General features: G+C 41.7%; 1 protein-coding gene across 1 annotated transcript in view; it reads left to right on the top strand.

Moving 5' to 3' along the window:
• Window positions 1-18,330, top strand: part of SLC22A4 (solute carrier family 22 member 4) — a 39,377-nt gene extending 21,047 nt beyond the window's left edge. The window contains 10 exon segments of the mRNA XM_072957445.1: window positions 3,503-3,649; window positions 3,652-3,673; window positions 7,396-7,526; window positions 8,231-8,262; window positions 10,345-10,361; window positions 11,676-11,941; window positions 12,782-12,964; window positions 15,129-15,213; window positions 15,215-15,262; window positions 17,881-18,330. Of these exon segments, the coding sequence (XP_072813546.1) occupies window positions 3,503-3,649; window positions 3,652-3,673; window positions 7,396-7,526; window positions 8,231-8,262; window positions 10,345-10,361; window positions 11,676-11,941; window positions 12,782-12,964; window positions 15,129-15,213; window positions 15,215-15,262; window positions 17,881-17,956 (1,007 nt within the window). The 3' untranslated portion in view covers window positions 17,957-18,330.
• The last annotated feature ends 1,698 nt before the right edge of the window (window positions 18,331-20,028 follow it).

Below are 20,028 nucleotides of genomic sequence, written 5' to 3'. Positions count from 1 at the left end.
TTTCTTTGCTTTTTATTTTAATGTAGCCATTTAAAACTTTTATTCAGATTATAAGCTACCTCAAAACCCTCAAGGGAGAAGATGGTATATAAATACACTGAAAAGATGCAAAAATTTTCTGGCAGCCCTTGTTTTCCCTGCAATGTGTGAGGGCAGAACTGGGGGAGCCCAGGGAGGAGTAAGGACTCACTTCTGTGTCTCTGCAAGAGGCTCACATCTGGTCAGCGGAGACAGTCAATGTGTCAGGGGAGCTCAGATAACTTTTCTGGGTATATACAGAGATAAGAAAGATTACTTTTAACTTGAACGGTCTGTGAAAGTTTATATAGGGAAGAGAGGACGCCCTGAGCAGGGGAACACCTATCAATTTGAAAAGAATTCTGAGTATTTTCCAGGGAGCAAAGAGAGGTTCTGCTGTCTTCCACTGGGTCTCTTCATCAAAGGCTCTGTACTTTTCCATCATTCCCCTGACATCTGGCACATTTCAACAGTTTGACTGGGATAACAGAATTATTCCTAAGTACCTACCACATACCAGACACTCACCCAGGCCCTTTACCTACATTATCTCAGTCCTTACAATAATAGCTCCATGAAGTAGGACCTATCAAAGTCACACGAGCGTCAATGCTCTCTGCATATACCTAGTAGAGGGCACTCCCGTCCCAGGGGTCCCTGGGTCCTGCTCCACATCCTGGCAACTGCACCACATTCTGGTTTCTTGAGCAGGGGTTTACAGGTCTCTGTTGGTCATTTATGGAAGGGCAGGTCCTGCCTCCATGTGGAAAGGACCCAGTGGTTCCTGGGCTGACTACCACAGAACGGCCCTGATCAACGTGGAAGTAAGCCTGGCCCTTTCTCAGTCACGCCCTCTTGGAGAGAGTGCTCAGATTTGAGTGGTGGTGACAGTCTGTGGGCAAACACTCCTGCAGGCCATGTCCCTCTGGCTTAGTTGTCGGAGTCTCACTCCTAAGTGACCACTCAGAGGCCCAACCAGACCAAGACCAAGTGGGCTTTGCCCTAGGAGCAAAAACCTAGGCGGTAAAGGAGGCCAGGACAGGGATCCCCAGTCAGCAGAGCCAGAAGTCACCACTGTAACCCATCTCACTGCCAGCTAAGCACATGGAAAATCTGTGGTACCTGGAGGCCGTGAGAAGTCTGCAGGAATCAGGACTCCTCTGCCAGTGTCCCTCTGAGGGGGCTAGTTGGCTCAAAGACCAGCCCAGGCAGAGAAAATGCAAATCCTAACTTCTAAAAAGCAAGTATGGCCTCACCCATCTCCCACACATGTCTCCAATGGAGCCTCAGTTGAAGGACTGCTTGATAGGGCCAAGGCTTTGACCCTAGGTGATTCTTTTCTGGATGGTATCCACAGGCCAAACAGATCAGGCTAAAATCCTGGCTGTGAATTTAGGCAATTAGCTTCAACTCTGTAAGTCTCAGCTGATGATGTGTAAGATAGAAGCAATATTAGTTCTTATGTAATTATTGTGAAGACTCAAAGAGATAATATACATAAACACTTAGCTTGGAACCTGGCTCAAAGGGCCTGCTCAAAAAAAAATGCTAGCTATGAAGAAGAAGATGATGATGATGGTGATGATAATCTTCAAGGAAAGGTGACTGTCTAGAAGTCAGAGTGTAAAGTTGTGCTAACAAGGGATTATTCAGGTTTGTGCCATTCGTGTTGCTCCACAGAAGGGCAGAGGCAGGGTAGATTTATTTAATAATTCTTCTGTCCCTGTGAGTACTCTGCAAAGTTAGAACAGCTCTGTTCTGGCCTGAGATCCAAGCTTAGAGAGGGAGAGTATCCAGGAATCCAGTGGTGTAACTTCTCTCTCTTCTCTTATCAGGGGCATGGAAGTTTAAGGGAGCTCCTTGGCCTCATGAGTCTACAAGATTTTCACTTGGTCCTGTACACTTTCTCTTTTCCATAGTCACATCCTCTGCTGCTTCCCTTCTGAATCTCTGCTTAGGAATAAATCACCCCCTATTCATTCCCATATCATTCCCCTATGGCATGGTGAGTCTTCCTATGAAGTGGTAGGAAGGTCATTAATGAGGTAAGAAAAGATCTGGAAATAACACTCACGATCCTCAAAGAAGTCTGGCCCTATCCCTGGAAGTGAATTTAGAGGCTGAGAAATGCCCTGTGTGATTAAGGCTACTCTCTGCAGTCTGGGATGCAAGGAGTACACAGTACTAGCCGTTTCTATCAGTCCAGCTTTTAGAAACGGCAGTTCAAGAGGAAAACACTGAGGCACATCTTCAGTTATGCTGAATGAGAAAGAAGAGAGGTGGGGACAGGAACAGGTGGCGAGAAAGAGACACCAGCCAAAGTAGTGATTTTACTGCTGCTCTGGAATTAGCCCTTAATTCCTTAGCCTGTGCTCAGGGCATATAAACACAATTGAGAAAATTTCTGTGGAAAGCCAAGCCTGAATGACCTTTGAATGGTCTGTTTTGTATTTTCTGGGCTATTTCTCTATAGTGATGGGCAGATCTCAAAAGATGGAGCCATTGCCATTGGCCAAATCTCCACCCCAGGGCAGAGGACCAAGAGTAAACTCTGGAAAGGGCCTGGAGCTCTGTGACAACAAAAGGAGCTTGTTCTTGGACTCCCTGTCTCAAACCAAGTGCCCCAAGGGGCAGGCAATGTCTCTGGAAGAACTGGAGCTAAACCACCCACTGTGGTGCTGAGCAGAGCAGGAGCCTTTCCCAAAACAGGGCGGGGCACCGAACAGTCTTGGGCCTTTGTGGTGGTGTGGGAAAGCTCTGTGAGCCCCAAAGTGTGTGGCCAGCTCTAGGGCTGTCGCCAGCCTGGCCAGTAGAGCAGGTCTTTCTTGTCTTCCCTTGGTCTGCATGGGCTGTGTCCGCCTGGGGTTGATCCCTGGGCACAGTGTTGCTGCAGCAGAATTCAGCCCTAGGTGCCAGGGACCTGCTCCCTGCTCCTCCAGAGCCAGCTGGCTCCCGTTTATTGTTTCCCAGGGCTGAAGATGGCTAAGTGTGTCCTAACCCGACTCACTAACTGAACGCTCCATTGTTTCCCAAGAGACTGGAGTCTGCTTACTTACAGTGGAGAATTGTGGGAAGGGCTGAATGCACCACCACGCATGCAGCCCTTGGAAGAGCCGCCACATCTCCTGGGACACCCTTTCTGTTACTTACCTCGGGGCTCTTACTTTGGAAATATGACATTCTCTGAAGAGATTACCTCCTGGGGCTGGGCATGATGTTTCTATGACATGAGGTGGCCTTAAAAAAATAAAAATCTATGACTCCTTTAAAATCTCACAAAACTCATGCTTCTCTAGGTGATAAGTCTTGGGTCATTTCCCACCTTCCTCCACCCTGACTGCTCCTGCTCTGCAGAGGCCATAAAACAAACACCTTTTCCCTTTCCTACGTGGTTGCATTTTGAACTCTGCCTGCCAGGTAATGATGTGAAAAGCAAATATTAAAATGAGTTAAAATTCTAATACTCCTCCCTTGTTTTGAACAGGAGCAGAAATTCTTGGCAAGTCAGTTTGTATTATATTCTCTACGTTAGGAGTGTGCACATTTTTTGCAGTTGGCTACATGCTGCTGCCACTGTTTGCTTACTTCATCAGAGACTGGTGGATGCTGCTGCTGGTGCTGACAGTGCCGGGGTGCTGTGTGTCCCGCTGTGGTGATGAGTGAGGCTCCATCCCAGACAGCCCCCTGCTGCGGGCCAGCAGCCTGGAGCCGAGAGCCTGGTGCTGATCCTAGCATGGGTTTGCTGATCTCACTGCAGTGAGCTGCGACCTCGAAGCCCAGAGACCATTTGCCTCGTTGTGATGGGGGGAGCCCGCATGCTGGGGTGTGATTCTCCACCGGCCCACAAAGCTCGGTTCTCAGGAAACCCAGTTCCCACTCAGGCTCTCCCCATTCTTGTCTGTTACTGCTGGTTGTTGTTTGTGGAGATGATACTGTGGGCTTGGTTGTTTTTAATTTTGCCCCCGCCCTGCTCTTTTGACACTTTTCTCTCTCTAGCAAACCTCTTTCTCCTTATGGTTTCAACTAATGTAGCTTCTTCAAGCATCCCTATCATGTGATGATTAGCATCTAAGATGTGCCTGTTTATCTGCTTTGTCTTGAAGGGGGAGAGAATTGCTTTTGTTTAATGAGTTGTTGGAGAAATGTTTTCTTCTCTCCCCCTACAACCCTCCAGCCCAATTTTGACACAGCAGTGTAGGAATAACAAAGTGTTGAGATACTGGCCCCATTTTCACCCAGTGTGATTAAGTGGGAAATTTCAAGTGAGAGAAAAGATTAAGAATAATGGAATAAAGTCCTTAGCCATACCCTCTTTTTGGGGGAATTCCTCATTTTTTTGTTTTTTTTCATATTTAAGCAAGAGGAAAGGGGATTATTTTTCCATTGGTGGGTCTGGCACTCTCTCTCTCTCTCTTATTAATTAGTCTTGGTTTGGTCTCATGATATCATAGTCAAATCTCCCAGCAGTGACTGTTTTTTGCTGAACTGCTTCATCTCTACCTGCTTACACACAATGGTCATTTTTTGGAACTCATTAGCCCTCGTGGTTGCCCCGTCGTGTGGTCACACTGCCTTAGGAGATTTCCCAGCAGGGCCTTCATCTTGCTGCAACTGTCAGGCAGCCGTAGAGGCTGACAGGTAGTACTTCCTGGCCTTGTTGGATCACGTGGCTCAAGTTAGACCACTCCGAACCACTGTCCTTTGGGTGCCTCTAAGACTGCTGTGGTTTAACCAGTGCAGATTCTTGGCATGGGTGTGCATGGGGGAGAGAGAGAAATTTTTTCTTACTTCCCTAGAATTTGAGAGGTAGTGTGTTAGGGGGTAGATACTATTTTGAGTTCCTGACCCAGTCTGTGAGCAGGGAAGTTTTCTGGAATGAGAGTCATCACCATCATCATCATCACACCCTCCATCTCTCCACAACCCCCTTGCTAACTGAATTTATTGTAAAAGATGTTGGTGACCATAGGGTCTCTCAAGACATAAGACAATATTATTCAAAGGTTACTTTCTGCCTCTTCAGATGAATGCTTTTAATAATCTGTGTTCCCTGGCTCTAGCTGTCATTTTGGCATAAGAGATAAGTACTTTGAAAATGTTATAATCATCCTTATTAGTGTATGATTCTATCAGAGAGAGAGAGAGAGTACAAAAATAAAAGGGCCCTGATTGGCCATAAGAGACTAATAGGGGTTTTAATTTCTGGGACTTGGATCTTTGCCTCAGAACCAAACATCACTGCAAGGAACAGCTCTGCTAGGCCAGCCCCTTGAGTTTCTAGCAAAGAAGGTCCATCCCACAAGGAGCTGCCTTACTCTTGCCCTGAGGAGTGTTCTCCCTTCTGTTGCCCACGGGCTGGTTCATGAGTACTCCTGGCTGTGGGCACTCTGTACCAGGGACAGGACTGCCCCAGACAGAAGGCGGCCCGGGGCCAGGACAAATAAGCTGGGTGCTTGCCCTGAAAGTTTAACAACTGTCTTATCATTTTCCTATAAAAACAAAATAGCTTTCTTTTGAATGTCTTGTCCTTGATGGTGGTACTTTCTGAAGCAATGCTTATCCGTCTGGGTGGGCTGGGATGATGTGGGAAGTGCTTTGGACTACTGTGATCCCTGCTGCCTACTCGATATGTGATGTGAATTCTCCAGCAATACCCTTCCCCTGTTCAATCTGGATTAAATCTATGAAGAGGCTAGAGTGTACAACCTCATTTGGCCCTCCACTAACTTGAAATGATCAGCTAGACTTGATTCTTCATGCACCAAAAAACCGTGGCAGTTCAAAAGTAGAGATGGCAGCAACCCTGAGTACAGTGGGCAGGAACCTACACAGAGCTACTGTAGGTAGTCTGGGGATTTTTTATGTCCCACATTCCCTTAAAAGGCTTGGCAATAAGTGGCTAGGTATGAATGGAGTATGTGCTTAATGGGTGGGGAAGGAGCCCACAGGTGCAACATGGGAAAAGCTCTGCAATATCTAGCTGACTAAGTATTAGGAACCTGAGGCCAGTGATGGCCCTGAGAGCCCCTAGTAAGAAAGGTAGGATATTTCTAAGAACAACCTGGTTGGGAAAAGATATCTCTCAGAAGCAGAAGTGCCCATTGCAGTATACGGTGGTTGTGGGGTAAAACTGCTAATTCTGCACTAATACAGTCACCATTAGCCACAGGCAGCCATTTAATTAAAAGTAAATAAATTAAAATTAGTTTCTTCAGTCCTACTAGTCACACCAGCTCAATAGTCACACGTGTAGTGGCTGCTCTATTGGACAGCTCAGATACAGAACACCACAGAAAGTTCTTTTGGATGGCACAGCTCTAACTACTGAAGGTCAGTGACCTCCCATCATTACAGTTGCTACAGGGACCAACTAAGGGTACAATCTGAAAAATGCAAACTGGATTCATTTTTCAACTCATATGCTAGTAGTAGGCTGGGAATGGAAGCTGGGGGTTGGCCATTCTGTATGTTGTGTTTTGCTCTGAGGTAATCCCTACTGAGGCCTTGGAGGGGCCCATTAATTACAGGAGGTCTCGGTATCTGCTACATATAACTTGTTTTCTAGGATAACTAAGTACTGACAAATAGCTAAGGAAAGCAAGAGCAACAAGACCGGACAGAAGGATGGCTAAGCAATTCTGAGAAATAAAAACGAGGAAAGAATAGGAAAATTAAATAAAGCATGATGAAAAGAAATAGAAAAAATAGAAAAATTAGGAAAGAAGTCAACTGTGTTTGAGCATCACTTAAAATGTGGATAGATTGTATAATAAAAAATTATGTTTCTAGACATTAAAAAAAAATAAGACAACATTGTCTGTCTCCCCAAAACTGTTCTGGGTGCTCACTGAGCTGGGAATCTGTTGAAAGCCCTGGGGACAGCCTGCAGGAGGATGTCAGTATGCTCACCTCCTCCTCTGACTGCCGGAAAAGCCTGAGGAACACAGATGCCCTCTCTTACCCGATAAACTTGTGAGCATCACCAGCTGGGGCAGCAGGGATGCTCCCAGGGATAGACACACTGAAAAGACCCTAGGCTGTGTTTCTCTTAAGCCACACTGGCTATGATGTTTTGAACGGCATACTCCAGCTGCCCTGGCTTAAACATGCCCACAGTTAGTGTTACCCCTTAAAGTCTGGTCTGGGCTTCGAGCACAACTGATGATCGGTTCTATGATTTGATCAAAAATTTGAAGCTTGAAGGTACTTTTATTTGTTCCTACAATCAATGGAACTCACATGAGGCTTCCCTCCTGATGTTCTTTAAAAAGACAAACTAGCATTTTACAAAATAAAAATTACTCGGGGGCAACGTACAATTAATAACATCAAACCTTGCTACTGTGAAAAATTATAAACCATTAAAAGTGAATTTTAGGTTTATTACTGATCTCCCCGGTGGCTGATATCCCAGAGAAGATTTAAAGAAGCTGAAGATACCATCCAAAAAGCTGCAAAAGTGAACAACGTAGCTGTCCCAGTCATGGTTTTTGATCCTATGGAGGTAAGCCTTTGCAGATGTTTCCTCTTGAAATCATCTATGCATTCTTGATCATGGACTTTAATTTGACTCTATGTTTTGGGTGCCCACTATGTACCAGGCATTGTTCAAGGCCTTAGAGACACAATAATGATGAAGTTCTGAGATAAAACCTACCTCAAAGGGCCGTGGGCCAAGTAAGTGCAATAATATATGTAAACTGCTTAGCAAAGAACAAGTGTTGATTAAATACTAGTTCCTTTCCCTTTTGCAAGCTTATCTTCAACTTTTTGTTGGTCTTGCTCCATACCATTGATGCAGATACATACAGCTGTTTTTCAAATGTCCAGTTTAAGTGGGAAAAATGTGTTTGAGGGGTATTCCACCCACGGGTTCCCCACTGTCCCCTGAATCTTACCAAAGCCTGCTGAGGAAGTTGTGCATGTCTTTAGTCCTGCTGTGTCATGTTGATGCCTGAGAGCTCAGGCTGGAGGATTCACCCCTGCAGGCAGGAGGCCACGAGAAAACAGCTGGTATCCTATGGAAGCAGATGCACTTCCTGACAGTCAGTGAGGACTCACAGTGTCCTCAGCCATGCCCCGTGCCAACTCCTAGAGAAAACAAGAAAAATTAGACATAGTTTCTGTGCTTAAGGAGCAGAGAATGTAACTGAGTGTCAAGAGGATTCGATGGAAGATAAAGGATGACATGAGGGAGGAAGTACCCAGTGAGTGGACACTGTGATCCAGCAGAGAAAGCAAGCAGTGACTCAGGGCTGAAGAGTCCAAACCAGGGAGGACACACAGATGGATGGAGAGGGTGGGGCAGGGCACTCTTGGCTAGGAGAAGGGTGGGGGGCTGCTCAGGAAACCCCATCAAGACCATATGCTTCTTAGTCTGCTTGCTTTCCCCATGCTCACATCTGTGCTCCAGGCCACCCCAGAAAGCAGGACTCTGTGAAGGGAGGCAGGCATGCCAGTGCCTTACCCTGAGGGCTTCCTCCATCCCTGGTCTTTGTGGCCTTTGACAGGAGCAGATACCTTGGTGATGACCGGAGGATTAATTACAGTGGCCATGAACCCAAGCTCTCAAAGGGCTGCCAGGGCAAATATATCTTAATGCTTTGCTCTTCAGATCAAGAATTCCATTCCCAGCCTTTGTCAGTTTGACTAGATACAAAAATAACATTGGGAGTGTCTAACACTTGTGCATCTCAGAGCTGTCCTGGGTGTTTGTTGATATTTAGTGGATATGTGGTCTGACTCTTGTTCTGAGGAACTTATAGTCTAGTATTAAAGATCAGACCTACATGGATGAAAGCAAGAATAAAATATAGAAGAGATAAATAGTTACAGACAAGTAAAAATAAAGGCAAGTGTGAAAATTCGCTTGTGACAGCACGCCTGGTTTCTTCCTGCCACAAGGCACATCGAGTGTCAACTAGATGAGCCTGTGGAGGGAAAGGGAGCTTGTGCTTTTCCGAAGTCTTTCTGGTGCCAAAGTGTGTGCTCTTAAAAGCTGTGTTTTCTTATCTCATGTAAGGGGCAGTGGCATTAATTTGAACAGGAAAAAATATAGAGTAGTATCAGCTTGGAAGGAGATGTTGAGCTTCTCTGGCTTCTCTTCTGAAGCACCTTCAGCCTGGTCCAAAGGCATTTTAGTGGCTCTGTACAGGCCAGAGACAAACAAGCAGTGGATACAAGAATGTTCTTGTTCTCAGGTTTCCAAACCTGGATGCTTATCACAGTCATCCCTTTAAACATCCAGATTCCCAGGCCAGTCTCCAGGAAAGATTCAGATGAAGCAGGCCCATGGTGGGACCTGGCAATCTGCATTTTTCACAAGTCCTGTGGAAGCATCAAGCGTTAGCATGATCCTGTCTGTGCCTGGCACCACCCCCAGAGCTCTCCAGGAGGACTGCTAGTTCCCAGTAGTTTCATAGGAGCTTTGCTTTGTTGTGATAACAGGGTTATGCTTCGGGGGCGTGCTCTAGAGCTGTATACTCCAAGTGGTACAAAAGCCAAAAGGTCATATGGCTGTAAGCTGCATGAGGAGGTGTCTGATTTTTTCTGGAAAGAAGGATGCTAATATCTGGGGAGCACCTGCTATAATGAGGTCTGGCAGTCTTACTTCCTTCTTAGTAGAAATTCCTTCCTCAGCCTCTTACTGCACACACATCATAGGGCCACAGAGAGATTTTATCCTGGAGAGATTCCCCACCTCAGAGCCTTGTAACTTTTTAGTTTCAATTGTTTTTATTGAAGTATAGTTGATTTATAATGGTCTGTTACTTTCAGGTGTACAGGAAAGTGATTCAGTTGTGTGTGTATATATATATATATTAGATTATTTTCCATTATAGGTTATCACAGGATATTGAATATAGTTCCCTGTGCTATACAGTAAATCCTTGCTGCATATTTATGTATAGTAGTTTGTATCTAGTAATCCCATACTCCCAATTTTCCCCTTACCCTCCCTTTCCCCTTTGGTAACCTTAAGTTTGTTTCCTATGTCTGTGAGTCTGTTTCTGTTTTGTATATAGATTCATTTGATTAAATAGATTTAGTTTTTTGATTTTACATGTAAATATACAGCTAATTTTCTTTAATTCAAGGGATGATCAGGGCAAGGCCTAGGTCTTCCTGAGATGAAACTAAAATTTTAAAATTCTAAGTTATTTGGGAAGGCCTCAATTTAATTCATGGAACTGGTTACTGAAAAAAAAAAGTCACAAGGGACAGTATTTAAGTCTGCAATACTGTGACCCACAGGGAAAGGGTTCCCCATCCCTCCCAAGGTTCCTGGGATAAAGATTTATGAGGTCCCTGGTGCCTGAAGCCAAGATGCTAATTCAGCTCCTGTTTCCTGAAGCTGTACTGGCAACTGATGAGTAAGGCTGGAATAACTTGAATCCCCAGTGCCTGGATTGGAGTTTTGACAATCTTTTAATACTTGCTAATAGCCATCTACCAAGTGATTTTAAGGCATAGAAATACTGAATTGACTTTGTAGACTAGATTTAATAATGTATCTGCCAAGAAATGAGGAAGAAGGAAAAAAGAACATGCCTACCCCATGATGGCAGCACTAAAAAGAGTAGGTCCAGACTGCAGCTTGTCTATTTTTAGGGCCATCCTGTTCTTCAATTAGAAGAAGTCAATGACAGAGTTTATGCCTCTGAATTAAGCAAGTGTGTCCTAGGCATATGGCTTTCCTCAAAATAGACCTCCTTAGTTCTTACATGTCAGCATATATCATTGATGGAAATGTATCTCAAGTAGTGGCACTACTGAGCCAGTAATAAACTAGTCACTAGTTTTATCTAGGCTACTCTCCTTACCTAATGTGAAAATCACTAAGATCCCTAGAGCAATTAAAGCTTCAGTTTTTAAAAATTGTTTTAGATTAGCTCTTGTGCTACCCAACCTAGTAGAGTATGTATAAAAAGATCCAACAGTGTTCCTGAAAACATTTTTCAGAAGCCCTCTGCTTTTCAGTCATGTTAATAATAAGCAAATTTCTGCATAGTATGGTTTTTCTTCCACAGAGAAGCTTTTACATGGAAGTTAACTATAAAGACAGGATATGGAAATATGCACTCTGTGATACTTTGAAGCAATATGGGGCTTTCTCTTTTTTCCCTAAAATGAGTTTTACTAAATCAGTTGGAATTTACTGTAAGTGGATCCCACAGTATTACCTATGCTGCTGCTTCTCCTTCTCTTCCTTCTCTTCCTCCTCCTTCTTCCCCTTCTCCTTCTTCTTCTTGGTAAGAATGAAATACAGGTTTTATGTTCACTGATGTGACCAACACTCCTTCTTCAAATAATAGCTCTGCAGGAATGAGAATGTACACTCTTCAGGAAATATTGAAACTTGAAATTAACTAGACTAGGAGAGGTATTGTTGAATATTGGCATATCTAGACTAGAGCTGTCCAATAAAACTTTCTGCACTGATGAAAATGTTCTATATCTGTATTGTCCGTCATAGTAACTATTAGCCACATGTGGCTACTAAGCAATTGAAGTATGGCTAGTGCCACACTGAGGAATGGAACTTACAATTTTATTTAATTTTAATTTATTTACTTTTAAATAGCTATTTGTGGCTAGTGTCTGCTTGTAAGGCAGGAGGATCTAGACAATTTCTTGATCATCATGAAACTGTGAAGTAATTCAAGTCATTCTTTTGTCATTTTTGTCTTTTTTCTCTTGACTTTCAGGATGCTAACCTCAGTGGGTTACTTTGCTCTGTCTCTCAACACTCCTAATTTACATGGCGATGCCTACCTGAACTGTTTCTTCTCTGCCTTGATTGAAGTTCCAGCTTACGTTACAGCCTGGCTGCTACTTCAAACCCTGCCCAGGTGTTATGTCATAGCTGGAGTACTGCTTTTTGCAGGAGGTGTGCTTCTCTTAATTCAATTGGTACCTGCAGGTAAGAAATTATCCAATATTAACAGCTTACCAGAAAAAATCCACACCTTCACTGGGCTAATTATTAGTCACTGCTCCCTGTTTATGTAGCCTTTACATCATAAACAACTCATCAGTCAATTAAACAAGTGATAGTAAACTCTGTGATTTCCTGTGTTCAAATTACTCCCCTCAAACATAAAAGTTAGCCTCGGAGAATCAGAAATTACCACCTGAAGAGGAAGAGTAATGCTCCCGGTAATTGCCCTTGTAGAAACCTCTCTCATTGAGTCACAGTCCTGATTCCCAATTTCTTGGTACCTTCAGACCTTCTCTCTGAGTTGGTAGTACATGTCAATTCCAGTATAAATTTGGTCTGTAATCTTTAAGTAGTTAGAAACCACATGAAAAGATACATGCTTCTCATTTTCCCTATGTCTAATTTTTTCATGTTGTTAAAATGTTAAGTCAACTGATTATTGATATATAGTATTATGCATAGAAATATATATTTCTTAATAACAATAAACAAGATAAAAAGGATTAGTCCTTCTCTTCAAATATTAAACTTAACTATATTAACATGCTAACAGCTTACTATGAAACTGTTGTAGTAAATAAAAGTGGACAAAGGTCATTGAATGCATAAATGATTCAGAAGAACAAAGCTCAAAGCAACCCCTCACACTCTGTCTTTGTCCATGTCCAATTAGTAAGACATTGAAGATAAAGCGTAATTTGGGGGAACACTTTTACATTATAAAACATTCCTGTATTAGCAAAAAGGACAATATCAGCAACTGAATTAGGAAAATAATGCTCCTAAAAGCATCTCTGTTTACACTGGGTCTCTTTTTGCCAGATTACAACTTCTTGTCCATTGGTCTGGCCATGTTAGGAAAATTCGGGATCACCTCTGCCTTCTCCATGCTGTATGTCTTCACTGCAGAGCTCTACCCAACCCTGGTCAGGAACAAGGCTGTGGGGATCACGTCCATGGCCTCCAGAGTGGGCAGCATCATTGCTCCCTACTTTGTTTACCTTGGTGAGATGCATCTTATCAGTCTGTTCTTTTTTAAAAATATAAAAGTAATAGATTTCCCTTGTGAAAAATACAAACAGCATAGAAAGTACTGGAAAAAGTACAAGTTACCTCTTTTCTCTCAGTTCCCCAAATCACAGCTCTAGAAGAAACTAATATTAACGATTTGGTGAGCGGCCCTTCAGATGTTTTTTTCCTCCATATATATATGTATATGTATGTTTTTAAACACACAAAAAATTATATTATAAATATTCTTTCACAATTTTTAAAAAAAATTAACAGTGTATCAGGATATCTTTCCATATTGGTATATATAGCCCTTTTACCTTTTTTTTTAGTTAGTACATAGACTTTAAATGTATGTATGTATATAAATAATTTATTTAAGTAGGCCCATGAATAGACAGTTGGCCATTTTCAGGTTTGTTATTACAGATAACACTGCAATAAACAATTCCCTATGCCCTCATACCCTTTGTACATTTGGATCCATGAATTGCTGGAGCAATTTAAAAATTTCATAGATATTGCAAAATTGACCTCTAGATATTGTACCAATTCACAATCTAACTATAAAATATATAAAAGTGCCTGTTTCTCCACATCCTCAGCAACATTGAGGATTATCCAGTTGTTTAATCATTGATAATCTGCTATGTGAAAAATGGTATCATTGTTGCTTTCATTTCCTTTTCTTCAGTTATGAATGAGACTGAGAGATTTTTCATGTATTTATTGACATTCTATTTATTTTTAAGAGATCTGACTGTTCATGTCTTTTGCTCATCTTTCTAATGGTTTATTCAACTTTTTATTTTTGATTTGTGGGAGCTCTTTGTAATTGAAAAATATTAGCCCTTTGTATATATATTGTAAATATTTTTCCTAGTTTATCATCTACAATTTGACTTTATGACATTTTTTGCAGTGCAGGAAATTTTAGTTTTTACATAATCAAATTTATCCATCTGGAATAACACTACAGAATGGCTTTAGTAGGGTGTTCACTGGATGTAGGCTCTGGCACGTCAAGCCTAATCCCCATCAGGAACGCTACTGGTGAGAGATGTAGACACAGCTCCTTATTCTTCCTAGTCGTCCATAGGTTACCTGCTGGTTCAAACACACACACACACACACACACACACACACACATCCTCAGAGACATACACGAATTCTCAGAAAAAGTACACTCTAAATCCTTACAGAGAAAGAGAAGCATTTTCCTATTTTAAACATATTCCACACAGCTGCCCTGAACAATACCTGAGAAAGTCCTTTATTATATATTTTGGTGTCATTTCCCCTTTGTTCTTCCCTGTACTTTCAAAGCATGGTCATGTGGCCTAATGGTGGACCACTGGTACAGAAGAAATGGAGGAGTCTGAGAAAAACCTTTCTGTTCCACAACAGCTACTCCTGTTCATGACACAGAGACCTCAGAGAAGCTTCAAGATGAACATTTTTGTCAAATAAAATTCTTGGGTGTGTTGTTACTGTGTAATCTCTGTAGGCAGAAGGGGAGCAAGATAAGGATCTATTATTTCCTGTCTAAGTAACACCAGATAAAGGAGAGGTGGAGTGTTCTTCCAATTTCATATAAAACCAAGATATACAAATGCTGCAAACAGAAACCACAGTGCCTGAAATTTTTTGATTTAAACTGGATTAAAAATATTACTTAGGTTTTTTAAAAGAGTCTCACAGCTCTGTGGACCTAGCCTACTGATTTGGTCAAAAGCAAATGTCCAACCAGTCATAACAGCCACTACCTGTCCCTGCAACATCCTAGTCAACCTCTTGCCCCTTGGTGTCCTCCCATCTCCCATCTCCAATGACCTTCAATGTCCAAGAGGACCACTTTGGTAGGCAGAAATTTCTATCAGCTGAACATCTATCACACATAATTAAGTAGAAGCTTAGAGAATACCAGCTGACATGAACGACTGCATGATAATGCAAAAACCAGGTAGGTGAGTGATTATGGAAATGTGGGGGCAATGACATTTGCCAAACAGAAACTGACATTTTCCGTGCTTTTTTTCTTCTGTAAATATTCAGATTTAAAGCTGCTCTTAAATACTGTTTGCCACCTTTATAAAATGATTCTCAAGAGCATCTGAATAATTCCTGTATCTAATTGATTTTGTCCCATGCCTTACAGGTGCTTACAACAGAGTTCTGCCCTACATCCTCATGGGAAGCCTGACTGTCCTGATTGGAATCATCACCCTTTTTTTCCCTGAAAGTTGGAATGACTCTACCAGAGACCTTAGAGCAGATGCAGAAAGTGAAAGGGTAAGTGAAACTTTAAAAAATGATACCAGAATTCCTCAGAAAGAATAAACATGCAAGAATAGCTAGGAAGGTTCTGAAAAGGAAGAGTAATAAGGGGAGAGGAGCTCTAACAGTAAATAAAGCATATTAATCAATGTGATAATGTTATAGGAAAATAAATCACTGCAATAGAATAGAGTTCAGAATTAAACCAAAGAAAATATGAGAATTCAGTGTATGATGAAAAGTAGCAATTCAAAGTCAGTGGAGAAAAGTTAGATTACTCAGTACAGGATGATAGAAAATTCAGCTAATTATTTTGGCTAAATAAAATCTTGAATCCTACTTCAAAATATATCAAGATAAATTCCAGAAAGATTAAAAATTAAGACCTAAACTTGTAAAATCATAAATGTACCAGAAGAAAACATAAACATTTTCATATCCTTAAAGAAGGCCATTCTGAGCATGATATAAAAAGTAAAGAGCCATAAAGGAAAAGATTAATATATCTGATTATGCAATTTTAGAAATTGTTGGTGCAACAAAAATGAAACAGTCAATTAGGGCAAAGGTTGACAAACCAGGGGAACGATATTTGCAACACACACTATAGACATAGGGTTAATAAACTTAATACACAAGAAGCTCTTAGCAACGAGTGGAAAAAAGACAAACTGAGAACTCTAGGAAAACTAGCAAAGGTCATGAGCAAGCAGTTTTATAGAAAAGGCAATTTCAGTGGAAAACATATACATGAAAAAGAAATACTCATCCACCTTTTGGTCTGTGAGATTGTGCGAGGGTTTTTCCTCCTGACCTCGAGCAATTCTGACACCAACTATGTGTCCTATAAGTTAATTCAGTTGTGACACTAACTACCCAAGTTAGCATCATAGGTTCAAGTCTCAATCCCGTGAGACAGCCCTCTCTTCACACTCCAGTTGCAAGTAATGGGTCCCCAAGGTTATCCACACTTTTGACTGTCAGGGAGGTGGAAATTTATGCCCTACCTCTCTTGCATTCTTATGGCTAGACTAATAATAAAATGATACAAATCAGATTAACAGGAGAAAAAGAAATAAATTTTGATTAATGTTCATGGAAATTTCACAGAAATAGGACCTAAGAAGTGGCCAAAGAAGGCAGCGTTTACACCTTTCACACAAACAATAAATTTGAGAGGGATTGACAGGACAAAGAAACTTAGGTTTGGGTGCTTAATTAGTAAGGAATTTAAGCAAAGTTTGAGCTTGGGTAGTAAATTTGTAAAGAAATAACAACGTTTGTTTATACAGACATCTTGGTCCAGCCCTGAATTCCCTGTCTCTCTCTGGTAGTAAGTGTGAACCCCTACATCCAGATGCAGGAAGTGCACCTTTCACATGAGAGGAGAGATTTATTTCTTGCTTTCAGGGTTGCAGAGGAGGCCAGAGTTTCCTTTTTGCATTGGCTGCTTCACAAGCAACTTCAATAAAAATTAATCGATATGCCCTGTAGCATATTTGGGGGCAACCTGCCCTGAGCCCCAACGTGTCCATCTTGAGTACAAAGACCAGTGTCTCCACAACCCTTGTCTTCAAGTTCAGGAATTTGCTAGAATGACTCACAGAACTCAGGAAAACATTTTACTTACTGTTACCCATTTGTTATAAATACAAATGAACAGCCAGATGAAGAAGAGTACAGGGTGAGGTTCAGAAGGGTCCAGAGCACAGGAGCCTCTGTCCTGAGGAGTTGGGAAGCATCACCATCCTGGCACATGGATATGTTTGCCAATTTGGAAGCTCTCAGAGCCCTAGTGTTTTGGGGGGTTTCTGGAAGTTTCATCACATAGGCATGATCAATTATTAATTCAGCTTCAGCCCTCTCCCCTCCCTGGAGGTTGGTGGGTGGGCTGAAAATTCCAGGCTTCTAGTCAAGGATTGGTCTTTCTGGAGACCAGCTTTCCTCGTGAAGCTATCTAGGGACAAGAGCTGCCTCATTAGAATAAGAGGCAAAGCGCTCCTGTTACGCTTGTCACTCAGGACATCACAAGAGATTTACGAGCTCTGAGTCAGGAACTAGGGGGAAATATCAAATATCTTTCTATGACATCATAGACTGGCAAACATTTAAAGATTAGTAGTATGGTAGAAGTTGAGATTCTAGAGTGAAACTGCCTGACCTCAAATTCCAAATCTACTGCATAAATTTGGGCACATTGCTTAATTTTCTTTAAACCTCAGTATTCCTATCTGTTGTGTGGGAATAGTTCATATTGCTTTTGTGAGGTTATACAAGATAAAGTGTTTTTAATGCCTGGCTTGATAAAAATAAGTCCATATGTGAATGGATTCTGACCCCAGACTGAATGTGGACAGCAAAAGGTGCCTACTTTTGATAAGCTGTTTCCTCTAATAAAATAACTACTTTAACATCAACTTTAACTTGCCAAGACCATCGTGCTTGCCACTTTACTCTTTCCTCAGGGAAACTGTAACATCACAGAAGACTACTTCTAGGCTCATGAGGTTCTTATTAGAGTTAAAATAATTACCTGTTCATTGACTGGATACCTGTTTTTCAGTGTCATTTTGGCATTTTGAGGAGGGAAGTCTTAAATATTTAATTTTCTTTAGCACTTATCTTATTTTCAGGTTCAGGTTTGGGAAAAAAACAAAAGATTCCATGGAGAAAGAAGAAAATCCCAAAGTTCTAGTAACTTCATTCTGATAAAAATTTCTATTCTATTTGGTGGGAGTGAAAAACAGATTCATAAGATTAAGAAGAAACTAGAGCCTTTCCTGATGAAATGGACTGATGATAAGAATTAACACTAAAATGGACCTTGCTGTTGAGTAATGCTTGTCATATAACAAACTCTGGACCACTCTTCCAGATAAGCTCCTTATTTTATAAGCCAAACCATTTCTAGAGAGTCCTCCTTAGTAATTATAATTAATTCAATGAAATGGGTTTGTAAGATATTGTGAAAATGTGTTGATCAAAGACTGGTAAATCCGTATAAAGATTAACACTCATTTCCAAATACAAATACTATCCAAATAAAAAAAAATCATTGTGTTAACGCAACTGTCAGGAGGCAACACGTGTGTGTGTGTGTGTGTATAAGTGAACAAACACATTCACAGTCACAGCAGTTTTTGAAATGAACTCATATAGTGGTGTAACCAAATGATTAAATGCAATATTCCTACCCAGAAAATTTTATACACTCCTTTGAGAGGAATTGATGGCAGATATTAATAGCATTTTACAAGTGAAATGCAGCAGGAGATCAAGTAGCCTGGCTCGTATGACCTGTCAGCCTTTCAGAAGGGACCCAAGGCAGTTCCTAGCTACAATTTTGGTGGCTCACAGTCTATTGAATGGTACACAGTTGTGCTCTTTCTGAGGACTTGACTAAGCCTTCTGTTCCCTAAGACTGGTTTAAGAGACATTTTATTGGTAAACAGAGAATCAGGAAAACTGCAAACCAGTTAGATTGATAGAGATGGCTTGGATGTCCCATAGCCAAGAGGGGTCAGCACCCAGGAAGAAGGCTATCCAAGCTAACAATCTGGAGAGCCTTTTAAAACATTCCATTAATACATACCTTCCTAAACACGGTATGCAACTGTATTCTCTCCAATTAGGGGTGCATCTGGTCAGCAATAGAGGAATCTCAGTTCCATGAGAGCATCGTAAAAGGTAAAAACCACTAATGGGATAACATAATAACAGAAGCTCAGAAAATAAATGTCAGCTCCATGTTTCACTATGTTTTAGTCAAGCAGAGATGATAACATAGCAAGAAGGTCCTCCAGGAGACCTGGGCAGCATGCTCTCATTGTTGCCGGCTTTTCTGGGAGCAGCATGGTGACGAGCTACTGACCCTTTAACAATATTCAGAGTGATGGTGTGTGTGTAGACTAGGTAGCCACTGGTTTTTAATATGCTGCTTGGTGGCATCAGCTGCTAAAAATAATTAAATTTCTTTCCCACCAGCAGTGACCGTTCACTCCTCTGTGCTGTCCTGGTGCTTGTTACCCTCACTCATTTGGGCTTTTGTCTTGTTCCCTCCACTATAGGTCTACAAGCCTCTGGGAGGCCAGGACCCCACCTTGCTTATCTTTTTTTCCTTTGTAGTGCTTCTGAGCTTTTCTTGCATGTAATGGGTATCCGACAAGTATTCATTTTAGTTAAAATACTTTGTGGGGAAGGGAGCCCAGCAATTCTTAAAACTTGCGGTGACTCCTAAGTCCCCAGCTGGTTGGCTTATGTGCTGGAGAATCTGAAGATCAAGGTCACCTGGATCTCTGGACTTGAGCACTGGTTCTTTGGACACCCCTCTTGAAGCCCAGCCATATGGAGGGGCCACCTGGAGGTGCTCTGGTCCACAGCCCCAGCTGAGCTCCAGCCCCGTGAGTGCGCCATCTTGGATGTCCAGCCCAGTCCAGCCTGGCAATGACGGCCCCAGTACCATCCAATGACAACCCCATAAAAAGCTCAGCCAAACCCTTCCCAAATTCCTGTCCACAAAATCACCAGCAAAATAAAATAGTTGTTGTAAGCTGCTAAAAACAAACCAACCAACCAACCAACCTTTGTAATTCTAGCCTGGTGAAAATGTTATGTTGGAAACATAGACATTTGACTTTTTAAACACCTAAGTATAAAATGCTCTTACAGCTTTTTCTAAATGTAAAAAGTAAGGATGTGATAATTGCCTTTTATTGCTGTTCATATGACTGCTTTATGTTTTACAGTAGTAAGAGATGACTTTTTAAAATCTATTTATAAAA

Source organism: Vicugna pacos, chromosome 3 (genome assembly GCF_048564905.1).
Source record: "Vicugna pacos chromosome 3, VicPac4, whole genome shotgun sequence".
Taxonomy (NCBI): domain Eukaryota; kingdom Metazoa; phylum Chordata; class Mammalia; order Artiodactyla; family Camelidae; genus Vicugna; species Vicugna pacos.
The sequence above is the reverse complement of the archived record's forward strand: the minus strand, read 5'-3'. Positions and strand labels throughout refer to the sequence as shown.